This window comes from Agelaius tricolor, unplaced genomic scaffold, assembly GCF_023055355.1.
Source record: "Agelaius tricolor isolate 1412-34295 unplaced genomic scaffold, bAgeTri1.0.p SCAF_36, whole genome shotgun sequence".
In the NCBI taxonomy this organism is placed as follows: Eukaryota; Metazoa; Chordata; class Aves; order Passeriformes; family Icteridae; genus Agelaius; species Agelaius tricolor.
The window spans coordinates 1417231-1438486 of NW_027269296.1; the positions used below are offsets into that span (position 1 = coordinate 1417231).

Below are 21256 nucleotides of genomic sequence, written 5' to 3' on the forward strand. Positions count from 1 at the left end.
CACCTCCCGCAGCCTCCCCTGATGAGGGCGATGCTCCAGACCCCAAACCATCTTTGCGACCTCTGCCGTACCCCCCTCCAGCATCTCCTTTCCTTTATTACCCTAAATCTAATCACGCAAGCGACACACAATTTCCAAAACAATTAACTTTAATCATTCCCAACGCCGCCCGTTCTCCTGTGGCGTCCCCGAAATGGCGGGAGCCGGCCGGGTCCTCCCGCCCGCTGGGGAGCGCTGCGTGCGGCGCGGGGCGCTCCGGCCCGGGCCCGGCCGCCTCCTCTCGGCGGCACCGCGGCCCACTCGCGCCGCCGCGGCGCCTATAAAGGGCCGCTCGCCGCCCAAAACCGCTGCCTCTCCGCCCGCCGCGGCCGCACCGCGTGAGTCGGGGTCGGGACCGGCGCCGCCGAGCCCGCCCCGGGTCGGCGCCGCGGGGTAGGGAGCGCTCGGGGGAGCGCGGCGCGCTGGGAGAGCGCGGCGGCCGCGCCCTGCCCGGAGCGCCCGCCCGCCCTCAGGCCGCCGCGTGCCGCGCTGGTTTATTTATAATACCTTCGGGCTATCAAGCCGAGCCAGATTTAAGAGAAATAGTTGTATTAGTGCGTGTTGGAGCTTTATTTATTTATATAGTTGTTTGTTTTTTTTTTTCCTCAGAAAATCAACGGGCCGCCGCTCTGCAGAATCTGGGCTAAATCGAAGCGAAAGATAAAGAGACGTTGGGTTTTTAGGAGGTTTTTGCCTCAAAGCGCTCGGGAGCCGGCGGATGAATTTTGGCGTCTTATCCTCTCCAGGAGGCTTAACTTTGGGGCGTTTTTGCTGATTTTTCAAGCTTGCACAACCCTCTCGGCTGCTCCGTGTCCTGGTGCCAGCCCCCCTTGTCCCAAGCTTCTGCCGGCCGCAGCTTAGGCTTTAATTAAGAGTTTTGAGTGCTCCCCCCAGAATTAATATTCATAAGAAGCTTGACTTGAGACCCCCCCCCCAAGTGAAAAACCCCCGTGGTCGAGAGCGCCGAGGGGAAGATGAACACGGCCGCCAGCAGTTACCCCATGGCCTCGCTGTACGTGGGGGACCTGCACCCCGATATCACCGAGGCCATGCTCTACGAGAAGTTCAGCCCGGCGGGCCCCGTGCTGTCCATTCGGGTCTGCAGGGATATGATCACCCGCCGCTCCCTGGGCTACGCCTACGTCAACTTCCAGCAGCCCGCAGATGGTGAGTGACAATTGCAGCCACATCCATGGCTTTTTTTTCCCCTTTCTTATTTTAACTCGTTTTTCCCCACTAATTCGCGTAGCTGCCCATCACAGCGTTACAGGGTGAGTCGTCTCTTTCTGGTGATGGGAGCTGGAATATTTTTTTACTGCTTGGTGTCTACGAAATGTGCTTCTCACTAACATCTCTAATTTTAGACAGGCCCGTTTCTTGCACTGATAGTAAATTTCAGAGATTTGTGTTTTTCCTCTCATGAGAAAATAATCCCCGTGGCGTTTCCCTTCATTCTGGGGTAGTTTGGGGCTGTTTCTGTGGGATTTGTGCAGCCAGTCCTAGCAGAGAAAGTTCAGAGTAGGCTGAGTGCTCAGTTAAGTGACTGATCTGTGGCCGCTCCACACACTCCCAGTTTAATAAATTTAATATCTCCTGTTGTTCAAGCAGCTAGATGTGCCTCCCAGCTGGGGAAGTGGTGTTCTTGCTTTAAAGCGAAATAAAACACTTTGTTCAATGTGTGGAGAACCAGCTTGTCTCATGTGCAGAAGACACATTTGCTTTGCTCTTGCCAGACTCTCTTTTTTCCACGCTTTGTTTCCTGCTCAAAGGCAGGTGTTGCAGAGCTGAAGCAGCACATGAAAGATGGGACAGGAGAGGTCATTTTGGAGCACGTCTTTTCTGGAAGGAAAATGGGTCAGCGTTTTCTGCCCCAGTTTTCAGAGCTCTGCCTGCTGACTGCTGCAAGTTTATTGCTCCGTGCTGGGGTTTAGCAGCATCTCTGTGTGATAGAGGCATCCAAGTAGAGATAAGAGTGATCTTTTCCCCTGAGTTCAGAATCAGTTTACAGCAGCACAGATTTCAGCAACAAGTAAACTTTGCTTTACATTTTTGCAGAGTTTCTATCCTCTCCCAGGGCGGTTCCTTGCGATGCCATTTCCTTGGGCTGGTCTGACTGAGCACTTTCTTTTGGTCCTTTCCCTTGTCATGCTGATTAAAAGCTGACTTGCACCCCACTGCATAATTTCTCATTCATGGCACAAAAAAGCTGCTTTTTTTTTTGTTTGTTTTGGGTTTTTTTTGGCAGTGTATTTGTGTTTTAAAGATTCTCAATGAGAAGGAAGGAACCTGAGGGCCTGTATAAAACCACCTTGGTCCATTTATGTCCTGAAAGTTATCCCAGCTCACCTGCCTTCCTTTTAGGCTCTGATCTCATTTTGCGGGATCACAGACATAAAAACAAGCAGCACAAACAAAGCCAGGAAGGAACTCCAGCTTGAATTAGATAAATTTTGGGGAGATGGGCTGCAGAAATGTAGCTAAAGCTCTCTCAAAGCAGAGAAGAGTGATCTCAGAAGGGATCAGTGGCTTATCCCATGTGCTTTAGCAGAAGCACTCTGCACCTTGTACAACTGGGGCCTTCCCAATATATTCCAAGGTAATCTTTTATGGTAATAAATAGGCAGGAATTTAGGGGGAGGTTGCACCATTCTGGGCTGCTGGGGAGGCAGCAGACATTTTAGGAAGCTCCTGGGCTCGAAGTGATACTTGGAGCTAGTAGGTGGTGTCTTGTTACTGCTAGGTCTTAGAAGGTCAAGTGGTTTAAACCTAATCATTGAGTGAATATTGGGACAGGGAAATGGTCAAACTCCTCCTGCCCTCGTGAAGAGATGTGAATTTTTGAATTTCTCCTGTCAAACTGCTGTGTGTGTTACCCTGCATAAATAAAAAACCCAGCTGCTGCCCTCCATGTAATGCAGCAGGACATGGAGAGAGATAGTTTGGAAAAGGGCTGTGGTCTCTCCAAAACAAACTTGACTATGAAGAATATAATTTTTTTTTGTTGTAAAATGCAGAAATTTGGACTGTTTTCAAGGTGGCACTTGCCTGCATGAGGCTTCCTGAGGAGGAGGAGGGATTCTGTGTTTTCTTCCAGGAATGCATAATCAGAAATGCACTTGGCTTCATCCCACTAAATCTGAGAAGCTGAGGGGAGCACTGTAGGATCTGATTGGATTTATGGTTGAGAGTAGGTGCTTACAGTAATCAGGAGGTTTTGTGCTCTGCAGACTTCTTGTGGGCACGTGGTAAGTCTGAACTGGTAGGTGTTAAAAAGGTTGATAAGTGATGGTTTGCATTTCCCTCGCACCTTTTGTGTAAGGGCTTTGTAAATCTGAAGAAAGCAATGGTTTTAACTTTATTTTGGTGTGTTCTAAAGCAGGACTCTGCCCCTGTGTCCACAGAGCAAATCAAGCAGTCAGAACTTTTCCCCATTTCAGGGCCATGAGGAGCTCACTGTCACATCTTGAGCGTGCTCTGCCCTTCCAGGTTCCTGTGTCCAGAAACTGGGCCAGAACTTGTGTTATTTTTTACAGTTTTTTAGGTGCTGGAGTGATGCTGGACAGGCATTGTCTAACTGGCAGCAGTCTGCTGCAGAGAGGTTATTTTTAGGGAAAATGAGCTCTGCTGGTTTTGATTGCAGCTCCTCGCTGTAGTAACCAGGGAATGCTGAATTCTGAGCCTGTCATCCTGTGATAGGCAGGGTGAGGAAACACTTCAAAGTTCTGGCTAGTTCAGGCTCAGCAGTGGTTGTTAATATTTATTCTTTTTGACTGCGCAGAGGGGAAAGAAAACAAACTCAACAAACAAGCTGAATTTCTCTTTTCATGTGTTCCGTGGAATTGGATTCCAAACATTGACAGTCACAAAAATCAGCTCGGGGCAATGAAGTGGAGAAACTTCAGTTTGGCTGCAGAGATAAGGTGTTCTGAAAGGGTAGGGAAAACAGAATGCTTCCCAAGCTGAGGAGGATCCCAGGGCTGGAAATAGATCTGTGTTTCTGTAGGAAAGGGTAAATAAACTTGTTTGTTCTCCTCCTTGAGGACAGTGTAAAGGAGGAGCTGTGTAAGGCAAATTGTGAAGTTCAAAGGGGAGAGTTGGTACTGCCAGGAGTTTCATTGCAGCAGCATTTTGTTGTAACCTCAGTGATTGAGGAATTTAATTCTTTTGAATATGCACCATCTCTTTTTTAAAAAAATAAGTGGCTGAATTTGCTCTGGGTGCTTTCCTTGTCAGGACTTTTTTTGCTGAGTGACCTAAGTGAGAGCCTGGAGGTTTGGGGAGAATGAAACTCCTTGTGTGGAGTTTCTCCTGGGTGAATCTTGGGGTGTGAGGTTGGTTATTGATCTTCATGCTGTTCAACCACGGCCACTAATTCCAGCATTTTGTTAACTCTGCATCTACAAGGGAGGTTAATGAGGTTTATTGCTCTTGAGGCCTGAGGCAAACTGCACTGAGTGTTCAGGTGCTCTCCCTGTCCAGAAAGGGAATGAAAATCAAGCCTGAAAGGGGCTGTGAGTGTTTTATGTTCTGTATGAGCCGCAGTTGAGTCTGCTGGAGGGATGACAGGAACCAGTGGGAGAGAAACAGATACAGGAACTGAAATGGCTGAAGCTTTGTGGCTTAAATAGAAGAAAATGAGAAGGTGTTTGCTCAGATGAAGGAAATGAATCAGATGTGCTTGGTGTGAGTCATTCACAGAGCTCTTGCAGATCCTTCGCAGGTTTTCTGAGGTCCCGGTGTAGAGGGGTTGCACCTCCACCTGTGGGTGTGGCACAGATCCCTCGGGGAATCCTTGTAGGGCTTTCACAGCTCACCACGAGTGCCTGGGTGTAATAATAGAGTGGAACAGTAGCAACCTGTTGAAAGAGCAGTGCAATAGTATCTGCTCGGGGAGAACCGGCAGGAACTTCCTGAGTGCTCTGGAGTTGGGTGCTGGCTGTGGAGCCATCGCACTCCTCCTGCCCACAGCCACTGCCTGATCTGCTGTCACCTTCCAGCAGCAGCCTGTTCCTGCTGCAAATGGCATTACCCACCCAGCTGGTGCCCTTGCCAGCACATGCCTCTGCAGGACCTCTGCCTGCTATAAATAAATACTGCCAAATTTGACGAGCTGCACCGGCTCTCCTGAGCTGCCTACACCACGAAAGGACTGCAGGAAGAGCCTGGCTTGCATGGGCTTGGAGCAGCAGCTGAGGAGTCGTTTTAGCCTGGCAGTTAATTGCATTTAACACCTTGGTCTAAGCAGAGCTGTTGGAGTCCTTAAATTATTTTTTTTTTTCCAAGCAGAGCTTGTTTCCAACTCGATTTGTGTGTGGGGAGAACAGCGATGGTCTCACTTCAATTTAAGAAGCAGCAAGAGCAAAAAAACACATTTCAAAGCACATGAAAAATTCTGAGCAACCTCCATGCAGTAGTGGAGGCTGGCATTGGGGGCGGGGAGTGCAGGCTTTGGTGGGCAGTGTTCCACTGGAATTCCTGGAGGTACTTTTGGGACATGCTGAGTAGTTAACCAGGCTGCACGAGCCAAGTCACGTGCAAGGCGTTCAGATTGGCTTTTTCCTTGAATTTTCTGCTCCTGAAATCTAATCAGCAAATACCACAGGGTGAAGGTGGCCTGGGAGGACTGAGCCAAACAAATTTGGAAAACTTGGGTTCTGCCCTGTTAATTTTCCTTGATTTTAATGCATGTCTTTCCATCTCTTTCCCTGCTCCATGCTGGGAATTAAGACTCTTTCTTTCTTCTCTGCTTGCTCCATGCTGGGAGTGTTTCCTGGCACGGAACAGTGCAAGCATCTCAATTTTATGAACAAGATCCTGATGTGTGTATGTAATGATCCTTTTAATACACCAGTAGGCAGCAGAAATAGCCTCGTGGAGGGGGGGGTTTCAGTGCAGGTTAGAATGACAGTGCTGGTGTTTGAGAGCTCAGATAAACACTTCCCTGTTAATCAGATGGGGTGTACAGACCTTTTTCCCCCCCAGAATTTTCTCAACTCTCTTGTCATCTTTAGCTTGAGCAACTTGGGAATCATTTTTTGGCCACATAAGTTATGTAGAGGCTGACTCATGTCCTCGCAGCCAGCCATGTGTTTGTGCACATTTTCCCTGACCTGACAGGGAGATGATCCTTCTCTCTGAATAGAAATGAGGATGGGGAGATGTGAGCTTCATGAAAAGCAAAACAGCTACAGAGTCACTCCTTTTACTTCATTTTTTTTTTACCAGTTTCCTGATTTTTCTTTCCTTCTTTGAGTGGAGTAATTTACCTTTATAATAATTCAGAATATGACTAATAAACCAGGCATTTTGATATCAGTTTTGCTGTGGTGGTGAATATATTGGTATGATATAAATTTAAAGTCTGTGAAACCTTTAGTGACTGTGCTGCAAAGACTTCCCTTGAAACATTGAGTTAAAAGTCATTGATAACCTCTGATAATAACCCAGATGAGCTGAGTAAAATTCAAAGAAAAGAATCACCCACCCACTGGAAACCTTCATTTTCTAACCAACCACAGAAAATCTGTTCTTGGTTTCTCTTGCAGCTGAGCGAGCTCTCGATACCATGAATTTTGATGTGATCAAAGGGAAGCCCATTCGCATCATGTGGTCCCAGAGGGACCCTTCCCTGAGGAAGTCAGGAGTTGGGAATGTCTTCATCAAGAACCTGGACAAATCCATTGATAACAAGGCACTTTACGACACATTCTCAGCGTTTGGAAACATTTTGTCCTGCAAGGTGAGGTGTGGTTACATTGTCCAGTTCTTTTAGGGTGGGGACATGATCAGAGATTTGAGTGTGGGTGGTGAAAGGGACACAAGTGTAAGGAGCAGAGCTGGGACACACAAAGCTCATCAAGTCCAACTCTTTAAATGAACGGTGCCTACAGAGATCAAACCTTGGTGTTAAAACAGAATCTCTGAAAGGCAGGGTTGACCAAAAGCTGAAATTACATCAGATTTGGTCATGAAGTGCAGGAATCTGACCCTTGTCAGGAGCTGACCCTTGTCAGGTGTGGTGGTGTTCACAGGGGTCTGAGGATGAGGGAAGAGACGAGGATCTGACTCCATGTTTCAGAAGGCTTGAGTTATTCTTTTATGATATATATTATATTAAAACTGTACTAAAAGAATAGAAGACAGGAGACAGGATTTCATCAGAAGGCTGGCTAAGAATAGAAAAAGAATGGAATGATGATAAAAGCTTGTGTCTTGGACAGAGAGTCTGAGCTTGTGTCTCGGACAGAGTCTGAGCCAGCTGACTGTGATTGGCCATTCATTAGAAACAACCACATGGGACCAATCACAGATCCACCTGTTGCATTCCACAGCAGCAGATAATCATTGTTTGCATCTTGTTCCTGAGAGAAAAAGATCTTAAGGAAAGGATTTTTCATAAAACGTGTCTGTGACAGTCGGGATCTGCCCGGTGCTGCCCCTTGGCAGTGACGCATTTTCACCCTGTGGCAGAGGAGGGACGCTGACAGCTGCCTTTGCTCCCTCTCCTGCAGGTGGTGTGTGATGAGAATGGCTCTAAGGGCTACGCCTTTGTGCACTTTGAGACGCAGGATGCTGCAGATAGGGCCATCGAGAAGATGAACGGCATGCTGCTCAACGACCGCAAAGTGTGAGTGTCACAGGCGGCAGCAGCAGCGCTCACATGCTCCGGGATGCATCTCGGTATTAACAGGGACACACAAGGCACTGGTTCTCCTGGCCCAAGCCTTGGCCTGCTACCTCTCCACTCCAGGGCTGGTGAGTGACCCTGCCCAAGCCATGGCCTGCTACCCCTCCATTCCAGGACTGCTGGGTTTCCCTGACCCAGCCTTGATTTGCCACCTCTCTGCGAGCGGGCTGGGGTGGGTTCTGTCTAGGGCCACTGGGACTCCTTGGCCAGCCACAGCACAGGTGATTTTTCTGGTTGGTCTGTGGCCTGTTTGTTGTCCTCTGCTGTCACCCTTTCTTGTCCCCATTCCCAGCTCCTACTGCACACTCATTTTTTTTGCCTCGCCGCAAGTCACACATTATTTTTTTTGCTTTTGGAACCAATCTGTTTATTGGGATTTTCTTTTTTTTTTTATCTTACAGATTTGTTGGGAGATTCAAGTCTCGTAAAGAGAGGGAGGCTGAGCTGGGAGCCAAGGCGAAGGAATTCACCAATGTCTATATTAAAAACTTTGGGGATGACATGGATGATGAAAGACTAAAGGAGCTCTTTGGCAAATATGGTAAATACAGAAATACTTTTATTAAGGCTGTGAATTTCATCAAATGTGGTGGACTCAGTGCTGCTGTGTTGTCGCTACCTGGGTCACTTGAAGGCTGAGGACATGAGGAGATATTACATGGAATTTAATAATCTTGAAATGCTTTTGATATTTTACTAACCCTGTCCCTTGATAATAGGTAAAACTCTGAGTGTTAAAGTGATGACAGACCCCACTGGAAAATCCAAAGGCTTTGGCTTTGTAAGCTTTGAAAAGCATGAAGAGGCCAACAAGGTATGACCAGTTTTTATGTTGCTTAGATAACTTCAGAGAAGAAAAACTTGGTTTATCTTGGGAGCCTGTTTCTGAAATGGAAGGAAATTCTGCCTTGGGCATGACCTCTTCTAGATGTGGGAACTTGGAAACCTTTTGCACCTTAATAGCTTGACATTCAAGGGCAACTTGGCATCCCTCCAGTTTCCTAGATCCACACAGTGGTATAATCAAGAATGTTAATTGCTGAAGAAATACTACAGTGCAGGGCTGGAGGAGGAGGAGGAGGGCACCTAGAGTGAGAACATTGCTCAAAAATGGTCTTTTCTAAGCAGAATGCTCGTTAAAGTGGAGTTTTAATTACAAGAAAGAGAGAGGATGAATTTCCAAGTTAGTTCAGCACTCTGTGGCGTGTCAGCTCAGTCTGTGTGGTAACTTCAGCTTGTCTTTAATGAGCCTGTTGTTAGCAGGAAAAGTGCAAAGGTAACATGCAAACTCTGATTTATTGACTGACAGGCAGGGACTCAGTGTCAGCCCTGGGCAGTCCTGCTCTGACAGGATCAGGGGCTGTCCTGCTGCAGCAGCTGAGAGTTTCCTCTTGAACCCTCTGTGCAGGCAGTGGAAGAAATGAATGGGAAGGACATCAATGGCAAAATGCTCTTTGTGGGCAGAGCACAGAAGAAGGCTGAGCGCCAGGCAGAGCTGAAAAGAAGGTTTGAACAGCTAAAACAGGAGAGGCTCAGCCGGTACCAGGTGAATAATGTTTATTTTTCTCAATTTAAGCACTATTTTTCTGATCTGTTGAAGGAGTTCCCAGAGCAGTTATTGTCCTGTGAGACATCCTGGCTTAAAACACAGAGGTGTCTCTGTGGTATTTGGTGGCAGAGGGGGCATCAGGGCTTAGTTTTGGTACTGAAAATGTTTAGGAGGACAACAGGCATGAAGTCTCCTTGACTTTCAAATGGAGATCCCTGGAGGGATGGGAAGACACAGCACAACTCTGGACTGCTCTCTGTAATTTGTGGCAGAACTGGGTCGTGTCAGGGGTGGCATCTGAAACTCCCCCACTCCCTGAGGTGCACTGCTGGGCTGGGGACATCTCATGATGCCACAGGAAGGCAGAGGAAATCCAGACAAGTTCCCTTTCACCACAGTGGGACTTGTCTCTACGCCTTTGCAACATTTATCACCTTCAGCTTTGGGTGGTGTGGAAGGAACATGATGCTAAATTAAGAGTTTTCAGATAAATTACAGCTCTGGCAGATGGATAACAGTTGATGTGCTTAAGAATTTTTTTTTAATGTTGTGAATGTCATGCTGTTCTTTCCCTTTCCAGGGTGTTAACCTGTACATTAAAAACCTAGATGACACTATAGATGATGAAAAACTGAGGAAGGAGTTCTCACCTTTTGGGTCAATAACGAGTGCCAAGGTACTGTGGGATTTTGGGGGTCATTTGGATTTTAAAGCCTGAAGAAGGAATTATTGTCTGCCATGGGATTAAAGGGCTGTTCTTAACCTGTGGCTATTGTGATTCTGAGAACACCTTGGCTAGTAAATAGTAGGATTTTACTAAAAACTTCATTCCCTTACTAAAAGGGGAGGAAGGAAGTGGCAACCATGCTTGCTTGAGGTAGTAAGCATGAAATGACACTTTCCTCTGTGCATTTAGGACTGCACCAAATCTTTCCCATTCCTTACTGTGCAGTGTGGGCCTGGGGACACATGGTGCTGACAGCAACGCAGAGCAAATCCAGACAGGTGGCTCTTCATGAGAACCTGTCTCTACACCTCTGCAACAAGTTATGTGCTACCTAAAATCTAAAAAAACCCCACAGATTCTTCAGCTCAGTTGTACTGGTACCCCATTAGCAATTGATCTTTACTGCAGGTGATGCTGGAAGATGGACGGAGCAAAGGCTTTGGCTTTGTCTGCTTTTCCTCTCCAGAGGAGGCCACCAAAGCTGTGACAGAGATGAACGGGCGCATCGTGGGCTCCAAGCCCCTCTACGTGGCTCTGGCCCAGAGGAAGGAGGAGAGGAAGGCCCATCTCACCAACCAGTACATGCAGCGCATCGCTGGCATGAGGGCCTTGCCTGCCAACACCATCATCAACCAGTTCCAGCCCGCTGCTGGCGGCTACTTCATGCCTGCTGTGCCCCAGGTGAGCTCCCGGGGGGTTTTTAACCTGTGTTAATCTCACTGAGCCCTTCTCATGCCTGGAAGCAACGAGTCCTAATGAGGGGTGCAGCAGTGGAGTTAATTCTGGGACTTGCCAGCTGCCTGTTCTCTTAATCCGACCCGAATGTTGAGTCCTGGCAACGGCTGCCAAAACACGTTGTAAACAAATGTTTGTGATGCACTTGGATGTTGCCTCTGAGCTTATCTGATCTTCCTCCAGGCTCAGAGCAGACCCACTTACTATGCACCCAACCAAATGACACAGATGAGACCCAACCCACGATGGCAGCAAGGAGGGAGACCTCAAGGTGAGAGTGCCAGAGGCTGTTTTGGTTGTAGAACCCTTTGGGAGCTGTACTTCCCAACAGGAACAATTGATGCTTTCCTTTGTGGGAATGGTCCTGTGCAGGGCCAGGAGCTGGACTCTGATCCTTGTGTGTCCCTTCCAACTCGGCATATTCTGTGATTCTCTGATGCTCCCTGTGCACTGTGGTGGTGTTCACAGGGGTCCCAGGATGAGGGAAGAGAGGAGAATCTTGAGTCCATGTTTCAGAAGGCTGATTTATTATTTTATGATATATATTAAAATAAAATTATATATTAAAACTACACTAAATAGAAGAAAAGGATTTGATCAGGCTAGCAAGGAAAGGAAAGGAATGGAATGAAATGATAATAAATTCTTGTGACTGACCAGACAGTCCGAGACAGCTGGGCTGTGATTGGACATTAATTAAAAACAACCACATGAGCCCAATCCCAGATGCACCTGTTGCATTCCACAGCAGCAGATAACCATTGCTTACATTTTCTTCCTGAGGCCTCTCAGCTTCTCAGGAGAAAAAGATCCTAAGGACAGGATTTTTCAGAAAATATCATGGCTACAGTGCACCACCCCTGTAGCTGACTGTAAGAAGGGATTTTTCAGAAAATACCATGGCTACAGTGCACCACCTGTAGCACACCCCTGTAGCTGACTGCCCTGCCTTGCCAGCTGGTTCTCTTGTGAGGATTTCCCCTCTTTCCATCCTTTAGGTTTCCAGGGAATGCCCAACGCCATGCGCCAGTCAGGGCCCCGGCCCGCCCTGCGCCACCTGGCCCCCGCCAATGCCCCGGCCTCCCGTGGCCTCCCCGCTGCTGCCCAGAGAGTTGGTAAGATGGGGTCTCTTCCTGGGCTTTTCCCCTTCTCTGGGAGGGAGGAGGGTGCTGTGGAGACTTGGCTTCTTGTCCCAAAGATGGTTGTTAGAGCCAGCACCTGCTGCTTTCCTGTTCCTCGCTGCGCGGTGCGGGTCTGGGGGCACTCGGTGCTACAGCACAGCAGTGGAAATCCAGATGGGTTCTTCTCCACTGGTTTGGGACTTATCTCTACACCCCTGCAACACCACCCAAAAATCTCTGTGACTTAGGGGTTTTGCTTTCAGAGGAGAGCACCCAAATTCACTTTTTCCCAGCTGGTAAATAAAAGGTGTGGAATCTATGGATTGGTTCTAGGCAGAACATGCCCTTCTTGAAGTAGCCAGCTACACTTTCTAAAGAAGTATCACCATGCAGGGCGTAATTTGAATTAAAACCAGACATCCCAGCTTGTCAGCATGCTGCTGCAGGTGTTTGTCACAGTGTTCTCCTTCCTTTGCAGGTGTTGGCACAGCAGCACAGAATTTGGCTCCCCGTCCTCCTGTAGCTGCCCCTGCTCCCAGGGCTGTCCCTCCTTACAAATATGCCTCAAGTGTCCGCAGCCCACACCCAGGTGTCCAACCTCTGCAGGTACCACCAGGGCTGGGCTGGGCTGGGCAGTCCCTGCAGGTTCACATGCAACTGGAGTACTTTTATAGAGACTTCAAGCTCCTTTTATGACCCAGACAATCCTAATTTGGAATTTCAAAACCTGGCAGTTGTGCCTTTGCCAGGGGCACCCTGGTTGGTTTATCTGTATTGTACTCACGAGCCCTTTTGTAGCCAGACTGGTGTAAGGATATTTTTTTTTCCTTGGTTCTTTGTTCCTGTTTTGAAACCATTTAAGTTTCTCTCCTCTTTGCCAAGTTCTCACTGGGGTATCATTAAGAGAAACCATCTACACCTGGCTTTCTCAACATCTCATGATGTTTGATCCAGTTTTTTGCAAGATATTTATGGTGTTCCTGTGTGGCATTCCTGAGTTTTGAGCTCAAGACTTGCAGGCAGTGTTTGTGAACCAAGGGCACCTTACCTGCCCTTTTCGGAAGCTGAGGTGTTCTGTAGGCTTGACAGAGATTGTGTTTTAGCAGTGAGCATCTTAGAATTGTCTAAATACAAAGCAATCAGCCTCATCCTTATTTCATAGCCCTTTTCTGCCCTTTTCAGGCACCTCAGCCTGCAGTGCATGTGCAGGGCCAGGAGCCACTGACAGCCTCCATGCTGGCTGCTGCCCCTCCCCAGGAGCAGAAACAGATGCTGGGTGAGTAAAACCCCACTGCTCACCCATCATTTTTCATCCCTTGAGGTTTCAAAGGATCCAAACTCACCCACCTGAACTCCTTTTTCTCCCTCAGGAGAACGTTTGTTCCCTCTGATCCAAGCTATGCACCCCAGCCTGGCTGGGAAGATCACAGGAATGCTGCTAGAGATTGACAACTCAGAGCTGCTGCACATGCTGGAATCTCCAGAGTCCCTCCGCTCCAAGGTGAGCTGCTGGGTCCCTTTTGTGTCTAGAGAGGGCCTCAGAGCAGGGAGAAAATCTCACTGGGTTTGTGTCCCCAGGTGGAGGAGGCTGTGGCAGTGCTGCAGGCTCACCAAGCCAAGAAAGAAGCTGCCCAAAAAGTGGGTGTGGTTGCTGCTACCTCTTGAACCAGGATGACTGGTGAGTGTCTCAGTCCTCAGCTTCAGTGAAAAGCTTCCAGAATCAGTAAATAAAACACAGTTGGTAGTGAAACAATTCTCGTGGGTCTGTGACCAGCACTCACCTGATTGCAGTCCACTCTTCAACAACAAAAAGCTCCTGATGTAGTTTCTCCCAGCAGAATACTTGTGTAGAAGTTAAGAAGTGTTCATTCTGATGCTTCTTCAAGGGATCTAAAGGTATTGAAGTCCCTGAGGTGTTGTGGAACTGCTAATGTGGGAATTAGCCACATTTTGAGGCTAAGCAGGCTCTTAGTGCCCATTCCTTATCCTGGAAACCACCTGCCCTCAGGATATAATAAATGCTGGGAATGTTTCACTGGATAGGTCTGTCCACACAAGTGGTGTCACCTGTGTTTGGGGTTGGCTCTTGTTTAGTTTATGAATAAGGATTTTGCCTCTTGTGTTTCTCATGATCCATTTTTCTGTGCGTTGTCTGGAATTGCCATCTCCAGGACTTTTTCTGCTGCTGTTTATGATCAGATGTCAGAACTCAAGCTGGTGAAGAATTCTTATTTTCACTGGGTGGTCTGGCAAAGAATTTGAGTTTCTTGTAGATAATAACAATTTCTGATCATCTGATCACCACGAGCAGCTTTTCTCTGTACCTTCCCAATTATATTGGAATCCTTATTCCTTGGAATGCTGGAATATTCCCTAGCCTGGAGCAGGGATGCTGTGAATAACTTCTCTCCCTTTTTCCCCTCTAGGATACAAAGAAGCCAAATAGCCCCTTCCTAGACATCAGCTCAAGATGTTTGAAGATCCTTCACTGCCCTGCAGATCTCAAGGCCATGCATTGTATCACATAGTTATATTGCATTTTGTAAATTAATCTTAAAAGATCTCTTATTTAAAAAGCCAACTCTGAAGCTTGAGGTTTCCAAAACCAGAATCTGGGGGGTTTGCAAGCTTTTCCTTTGCCAGAACAGAGCTGCCCCTTGTGTCTTCTAAAGAGGACGTTGAGGATTTTAGGCTGGAAGTATTTTTGTGAGTTTGTGTTTAATTGAACAATCCAGTTTGGAAAGTTTGGGAAACATTTATCAATAAAGGAATAAACTTGCACTGTGTTTGTCATCGTTTCTCTCTGTTGGCTAAATAAATGTGGTGTGGTTTTGTGAAATTGAACTGATGGGCAGTTACTGGGGGGTGAACACATTAAGCAGGGATTTGACTTACTCTGCTTGCTCATTTTGGATAATGAGTATTTAAAATCATGCCTGGGGCTGTGTCTCAAGGGCTGATGGCTGTAAACAGTGATCTGAGAAGAGCTGGGGAGGTGTTTTCAACTGAAGGGTTCAGCCTGGTTTTGTCCTGTGCTGTTCCTTGTTTACAATTTTGCATTTTTAGTGGTCCTGCTGCTATTTTATACTCCAAAGCTGGCCGAGTTTTACCACTGGCATCGACAAATCCTTTACAAACTTATTTTGGGTGATCCTTTTGGATAAAAAGCATTATTCACACAAACACAGAGCATGCACTGAGCTGGGAGAAATCCTCCCCAGTCAAAGCTCCACCACCTCACTCAGGCTGGAGCTGAAGGGCTCAGAGGCTTTGGGAAAGCCTGGGATGGGGTGGAAGGAGAGTGCAGGTGGGAAAAACACCAATCACTTGTTTTTAAAATTTTAAAAGTTTTTAACAGTAATAAAATGGTTATAAAAATATAATCAGGGTAATAAAAATTTTGGACAATTTGAATTAGGACAATATGAGACAATAAAGAGTTATGGACATCTGGGTACCTTTTTCTGGGCAGCATAGGCCCGAAAACGGACACAGGTTAACAGAGGATTAACCCTTAAAAACAACAGCCTGTTGCATATTCATACAGCTCAGACATGATGCATAAATTCCATTCAAACACAGGATTCTGTCTGGGCAGTGTCAGCTGCTTCCTCTGAATCCTAACAGCATCGTCCTGGCTGAGCAAGGCAGGAAGAAATTCATTTCTCCTGATAATGGAGCAATAAATTCTCTTTCTCTGAAAGATTCAGGTGTCCTGTGGCTGCTACCTCGCTGCGAGTCATTTCTTTAGGAAAAAAAGTATCCTACATAGCATAGTTTCTATTTTAACATTTTGTTATAACCCAAAACTATATTTACCACACTGCTTAAGAGAATTAACACAGCATCACTTTCTAACACAACACATTAAATATTCATCTTAATATTTGCAAATAGCCAAGCATAAAATATGCAATTTTTTTCACACAGGGATGTGTGACCGTGTTCACAGGGGCCTGAGGATGAGGGAAGAGACGAGGATCTGACTCCATGTTTCAGAAGGCTGATTTATTATTTTATGATAGATATTATATTAAAACTATACTAAAAGAATAGAAGACAGGATTTCATCAGAAGGCTGGCTAAGAATAGAATAGGAAAGAATGATAATAAAGGCTTGTGTGTCGGACAGAGAGTCCAAGCCAGCTTTCTGTGATTGTTTCTCATTAATGGGCAACCACATGAGCCCAATCCCAGATGCACCTGTTGCATCCCACAGCAGCAGATAACCATTGTTTGCATTTTGTTCCCGAGGCCTCTCAGCTTCTCAGGAGGAACAATCCCAAGGAAAGGATTTTCCATGAACCGTGTCTGTGCCGGGGGTGCACAGCGCCGGCTCCGCTGTCCCGTGGCCGATCCGAGCCGCGCTCCATCGCTCGGTGCCGGCGGAGGGCGGAGCGCTGCGGCCCTTCCGGGGCGGGCCGAGCCCTTCCGGGGCACCGGGGCACGATGGCGGCCACCAAGCGGGTGCTGTACGTGGGTGAGTGGCCGGGCTGGGGCACCCCCGAGGGGCCGGGGCCGCCGGCGGTGCCCGGTGACCGCTTGGCCGCCCCGCAGGCGGGCTGGCCGAGGAGGTGGACGAGAAGGTGCTGCACGCTGCCTTCATCCCCTTCGGAGACATCACCGACATCCAGATCCCGCTGGACTACGAGACCGGTGCGTGCCGGGGCGGCTGGAGCGTTCCCAGGGTATTTTGGGGTGGGACCGTCCCCCGTGGGATCGGCCCGAGCATCCCCGGGTGCGGGTTTGGGGTAGGACCGGCCGGAGCATCCCCGGGTGCGGGTTTGGGGTGGGACCGTCCCCCGTGGGATCGGCCCGAGCATCCCCGGGTGCGGGTTTGGGTTGAGATCCCCCCGGTGGGACCGGCCCGAGCATCCCCGGGTGCGGGTTTGGGGTGGGACCGGCCGGAGCATCCCCGGGTGCAGGTTTGGGGTGCGACATCCCCCAAGGGACCGGCCCGAGCATCCCCGGGTGCGGGTTTGGGGTGGGACCCCTGCCCCACCATGGGGCCGGTGTGTCCGTGCTGGCCCTGACCCATCGTTTCCTTCTTTCCCTCCAGAAAAGCACCGAGGATTCGCCTTCGTGGAGTTTGAGCTGGCAGAGGTGAGTGCTTGAGCCATTTGGGGGTTTTGGTCCCCTTTGGGGTTTTGGGATGGATCCTCCTCCTGCTGGAGGAATCTGTGAAGTTGCATACGGGTTACCCACCACAACGTTCAGATGTTGTTCTGCTCTTCCAAGTCTCCACTTTTCCCGTTTTCTCCTGGGCTGAATTCCCACTTTTCCTGTTTCCAACCCAAACTGCTCCCCTGCTACCATCCCTGGCTGGGTTTCTTGGTTTCATGGGCTGTCATATATTTGTCCTCTGATTGTCTGTCCTGGGTTTCATACACAAATCTCTCCTCTCCCAAATGCTCATGGCAGCAATAAAACATCTTAAATACTAGGGGTTAGTGGGTTTTTCAAATATGAGACCCACGTGGGGTTTGGAAACCCCACATGGATGGGGTTTGGATATGGCTTTTACAAAACCCATCAGTTCATACATCCCTGGGATAAATGGGGTTTAGGAAAACTTGGTAGTTGTCGTTATAATGAGATGTTATGCTGGACCTTGAGAATAAATGTTAATAATTATTTTATTTTGATTTTTTTTGGCAGGATGCAGCAGCAGCTATTGACAACATGGTATGGACCCTGTTCCCACTCCTGCCCTTGGGGATGTGTGGCTTTGCTGCCCTGGGTGCTGTGGGCTACAGAGGGAGCAGAAGCTCTGTCCTCTGAGCTCTGCAGGGCTTTGGGGGGCACGGTGGTTTTATACCTTTTGGTGGGCTTTGCTGTGCTTTTTTCCCCTCTGCAGAACGAGTCTGAGCTCTTTGGCAGGACAATCAGAGTGAACCTGGCCAAACCCATGAGGATTAAGGAAGGATCATCCAGGCCTGGTGAGCTGGGGAACAGAACATCCCTGGGCATGCTTGGAGCTCTGTGCATAAACTGAGCTGTGGCCCTTTTTGGGTCAATTCCTGTGCTCTGACCTTTCCTTTTGTGGCCACAGTCTGGTCAGACGATGAGTGGCTGAAGAAGTTTTCAGGGAAGACTTTGGAGGAGAACAAGGAGGAGGGAGGAGCAGAGGCCCCCAAAGCAGAGGCACAGGAGGTAGGAAAAACAACCAGAGCCATCTGTATCCCCGTTATCCCAAAGGATGGCAATGCAAAGCAGAGAAATGTCACCTCAACCCGCTTTTCTTTCTTTCCCTGCCCAGGAGGAGCCTCCTGCCAAGAAATCCCGGGTGAACCCCCAGGTTTATATGGACATCAAGATCGGGAACAAGCCCGCGGGGCGGCTGCGGATCCTGCTGCGCTCCGACGTGGTGCCCATGACTGCAGGTTGAATATTCACACACCTCACGCCTGGTGTGAGGAGAGGGCTCAGCCTCCCCTCCCGGGCACCCCCAGCTCTCACCTCCCTCCCCTTTGCCCCCCAACACACAGAGAATTTCCGCTGCCTCTGCACCCACGAGAAAGGGTTTGGCTTCAAGGGCAGCAGCTTCCACCGCGTCATCCCCCAGTTCATGTGCCAGGCCGGAGACTTCACCAACCACAACGGCACCGGCGGCAAATCCATCTACGGGAAGAAGTTTGATGATGAAAACTTCATCCTCAAACACACAGGGCCAGGTAAACCCATCTCCAGGAGAGAAAATGGCTCAGCATCACATGGGGCTGTTTTAGCCGTGTTGATAGCAGCAGTCCTGAGTTATAATTATAATTATTGTCATCTACATTGGCCAGATTTTTCTGCCACATTCAGACCCTTGTGTCACAGATGTATTTTATGAAAAATCCTTTTGCCAGGAGCTTTTCTCCTGAGAAGCTGAGAAGTTTCAGCTTCTCCATGTTTTGCTGCTTTGGAATGTGACTTGGAGAATTGTTTACCCAGCATGTAAAATTGTTTTTACTTGATGATCAATGACAACAGCCACCTGTGTCGAGGCTGTGAGCAGTCACAAGATTTTATTATCATTCTATTCCTAAAGTCTTGTGAGATTTTATTATCATTCTATTCCTAAAATCTTGTGAGCAGTCACAAGATTTTATTATCATTCTATTCCTTTTCCTTGCTAGCCTTCTGATTAAATCCTTTCTTCTATTCTTTTAGTATAGTTTTAATATATGATTTTCTTTTAATATAATACATATCATAAAATAATAAATCAGCCTTCTGAAACATGGAGTCAAGATTCTCATCTCTTCCCTCATCCTGGGACCCCTGCAAACACCACCACAGATAGCAGCAACCCTGAATTATAATTATAATTATTATCATCTACATTGGGCAGATTTTTCTGCCACACTCAGACCCTTGTGTCTCACCAAATGCATCGTTCCCTCTCCATCCACTTTATCTGCAGTATTACATAAAGGAAAAACAATTTCAAAGCTGCTTTTCCTGCTTGATTTTAAACGAGGAGTGTCACAGCATGACTGTGAAAGGCAGGAGCAAGCAAATAGGTTTATCTCCATACAAACAGCTTTGCTGTTACTGCAGCTAAAAATAGCTGAGCATCTTTCACACTTGCAAGTGTTTCTGAGCATAATTGAATTCCAGGAGTTTCTGTGGATTTTGATATCCAGCAGCGTTCTGTGGGACATGGGAAGGGGCTGGGCTGAAGGAGCAGCTCCTGACTCAGCCCTAACTCTGCATTTTCTGACCCCAGGGATGGTGTCCATGGCAAACTCGGGCCCAAACACCAACGGCTCCCAGTTCTTCATCACCTGTGACAAAACAGACTGGCTGGACGGGAAGCACGTGGTGTTCGGGGAGGTGACGGAGGGCATGGACGTGGTGAGGGAAATCGAGGTAGGTGAGGGCAGGGGGGAGCTGGGGGCAGAGCCCACTCCCTTGCTGCCCTGAGCATTCATTCAGCCCTGGAATTGCTGCTGCTGTTTCCTCCAAGGCTCAGGGCACCAAGGATGGGAAGCCAAAGCAGAAGGTGATCATCTCGGACTGCGGGGAGTGCGCCTGAGCTGGCGCTCGGAGGGGCTGCATGGGGGAGCCTGGCCTGGAGGGACAGGGAACCAGCAGGGATGGGGCACCCCAGGGACCCCCCAGCACTGCCCATCCATAGGAATTCCCCTGCCTAGGGGGGAGGATTTATCCTTCCTGGGATAAATCCCAAATCCCTTCCCAGCCTGCGCTGCCCGAGCTGGGCTGGGCTGGTCCTGCTGCCGTGTTCTGGAAAAAATTTATGTTTATGGTAAAAATAAAACCTAGTTTTGAAAATACTGAGGGCCTGGCTGTTGAATTGACTCTGTGGAAGGCTGGTCTTTCCACAAAGATTTTTTTTTTTATTTTTATTTTTTTGTATTTGCCCTCATCTTCATGAATCCTGTGGCTAAATCCTGGCTCCAGTACCTGTGTGAGGGAGAGCAGAGCAGAGAGCAGAGCTGAGCCTCTCGTGTTTGTTGCACAGCAGCATCTCCTGGAGGTGTTTTTGGCTCTGTAGTGTCCTTTTCCAGCAGCAGAGGGAGGCAGGTCCCTGGCTGGTGTCTCTCCTGCTGGTCCAGCTCCATCCCCATCCCCGGGGGAGGGCGTTCACTGGAGAACACCAGGAAACCAGGGAGCCCTTTGGGTGATGAAGAAGAATAAAAACCCAGAGTGATGAGGCTGTAGGAAGGGATTTCCAGCCTGCAGAGTGGGATAAACCACATGGATTTGTAGTTCCTGTGGTGGGCAGCCCTGGCTTTGCACTTGGAGGTGATTTTGGGTTTTCCTGTGGAATTATGGAAGGGGTGTTTGGTTCTGAGCTTGTGCAGGTATTGGCAGGAGGGATGAGGCTGCTGAGGTGGAGAGGAAGAACTGAAGTTCAGATTTTGGGGATGTTTGGAAGTGCTTGTGCCATTGAGGATTTTGGGGTTGCCCAGCCCAGCCCCTCACAAATCATGGTGTTGTTTTTCCATTAAAAAAACCAACTTTTCACTGCCTGGTTTCCTAGGGTGGCTGTGGGTTGTGCATTGTCCTAAAACTGAGACAAGGTGAGATTCAAGGATCTGATTCCTGACAAGCCAGCCCAGCTTTCCCTTTCCTTGCTCCCTTCTTTTTGTTTAAATCCCACATTTTTTAAAGTCAGCCCTTGCAGGCGCCTTCAGCAAGACCTGAAAGGGAGAATCCAGAGTCAGTGCCAGGCCTGGGTGTTCTCTCTGCAGGAGGCACCGAATCCCACAGAGCCAGGATTGCATCCTGAGCTGGATTTTGTGTGGAATTCACATTATAGGCATGAGCCCACTAATTCTTAATTAATTAATTAATTAATTAATTACCCAGAGAAGCAAAACCTTTCCGTGGGAAGCTGGGCACTGACAGGGAGAAAATCTTGGGGTTTTATTGGGATTTTTCCCTGA

At 48.3% G+C, this 21256-nt stretch overlaps 2 protein-coding genes and 3 non-coding genes across 6 annotated transcripts; all 5 read left to right on the top strand.

Moving 5' to 3' along the window:
- Window positions 1-253: 253 nt before the first annotated feature.
- Window positions 254-14639, top strand: PABPC4 (poly(A) binding protein cytoplasmic 4). Of its 2 annotated transcripts, none has more exons than XM_071452992.1 (16): window positions 254-377; window positions 649-1206; window positions 6585-6778; window positions 7551-7666; window positions 8128-8267; window positions 8446-8540; window positions 9135-9272; window positions 9856-9951; window positions 10411-10683; window positions 10921-11008; window positions 11736-11852; window positions 12337-12464; window positions 13041-13134; window positions 13229-13359; window positions 13437-13536; window positions 14285-14639. In XM_071452992.1, the coding sequence occupies exons 2-15, from the start codon at window positions 1014-1016 to the stop codon at window positions 13521-13523; spliced, it is 1890 nt and encodes a 629-aa protein (XP_071309093.1). In that variant the 5' UTR covers window positions 254-377; window positions 649-1013; the 3' UTR covers window positions 13524-13536; window positions 14285-14639. The 2 variants fall into 2 exon arrangements, with proteins under 2 accessions (XP_071309093.1, XP_071309094.1); XM_071452993.1 differs by lacking the exon at window positions 254-377 and adding an exon at window positions 414-432.
- LOC139603107 (small nucleolar RNA SNORA55) lies at window positions 9569-9704 on the top strand. The gene has a single exon (XR_011683575.1). It is a non-coding gene; the product is annotated as a small nucleolar RNA SNORA55 (small nucleolar RNA).
- On the top strand, window positions 10196-10323 carry LOC139603115 (small nucleolar RNA SNORA55). Its single transcript, XR_011683582.1, has one exon. It is a non-coding gene; the product is annotated as a small nucleolar RNA SNORA55 (small nucleolar RNA).
- Window positions 11952-12084, top strand: LOC139603106 (small nucleolar RNA SNORA55). Its single transcript, XR_011683574.1, has one exon. It is a non-coding gene; the product is annotated as a small nucleolar RNA SNORA55 (small nucleolar RNA).
- Window positions 14640-16215: 1576 nt separating the features above from the next.
- On the top strand, window positions 16216-20141 carry PPIE (peptidylprolyl isomerase E). The gene is made up of 10 exons (XM_071452996.1): window positions 16216-16338; window positions 16416-16514; window positions 16918-16961; window positions 17517-17543; window positions 17716-17797; window positions 17911-18011; window positions 18118-18241; window positions 18347-18532; window positions 19573-19715; window positions 19813-20141. Exons 1-10 carry the CDS (start codon window positions 16308-16310, stop codon window positions 19879-19881), a joined length of 906 nt encoding a protein of 301 aa, XP_071309097.1. The 5' UTR covers window positions 16216-16307; the 3' UTR covers window positions 19882-20141.
- The last annotated feature ends 1115 nt before the right edge of the window (window positions 20142-21256 follow it).

What these genes read in the sequence shown, in the direction of transcription:
- PPIE (XM_071452996.1), top strand. Translation starts at nt 16,308, where the DNA reads ATGGCGGCCACCAAGCGGGTGCTGTACGTGG. An exon ending in TGGAGTTTGAGCTGGCAGAG is followed by an intron (nt 16,962 to 17,516) that starts GTGAGTGCTTGA and finishes TTTTTTTGGCAG; the next exon opens with GATGCAGCAGCAGCTATTGA. An exon ending in CAGCAGCTATTGACAACATG is followed by an intron (nt 17,544 to 17,715) that starts GTATGGACCCTG and finishes TCCCCTCTGCAG; the next exon opens with AACGAGTCTGAGCTCTTTGG.
- PABPC4 (XM_071452992.1), top strand. Translation starts at nt 1,014, where the DNA reads ATGAACACGGCCGCCAGCAGTTACCCCATGGCCTCGCTGTACGTGGGG. An exon ending in CTTCCAGCAGCCCGCAGATG is followed by an intron (nt 1,207 to 6,584) that starts GTGAGTGACAAT and finishes TTTCTCTTGCAG; the next exon opens with CTGAGCGAGCTCTCGATACC. An exon ending in CTGCTCAACGACCGCAAAGT is followed by an intron (nt 7,667 to 8,127) that starts GTGAGTGTCACA and finishes TTTATCTTACAG; the next exon opens with ATTTGTTGGGAGATTCAAGT.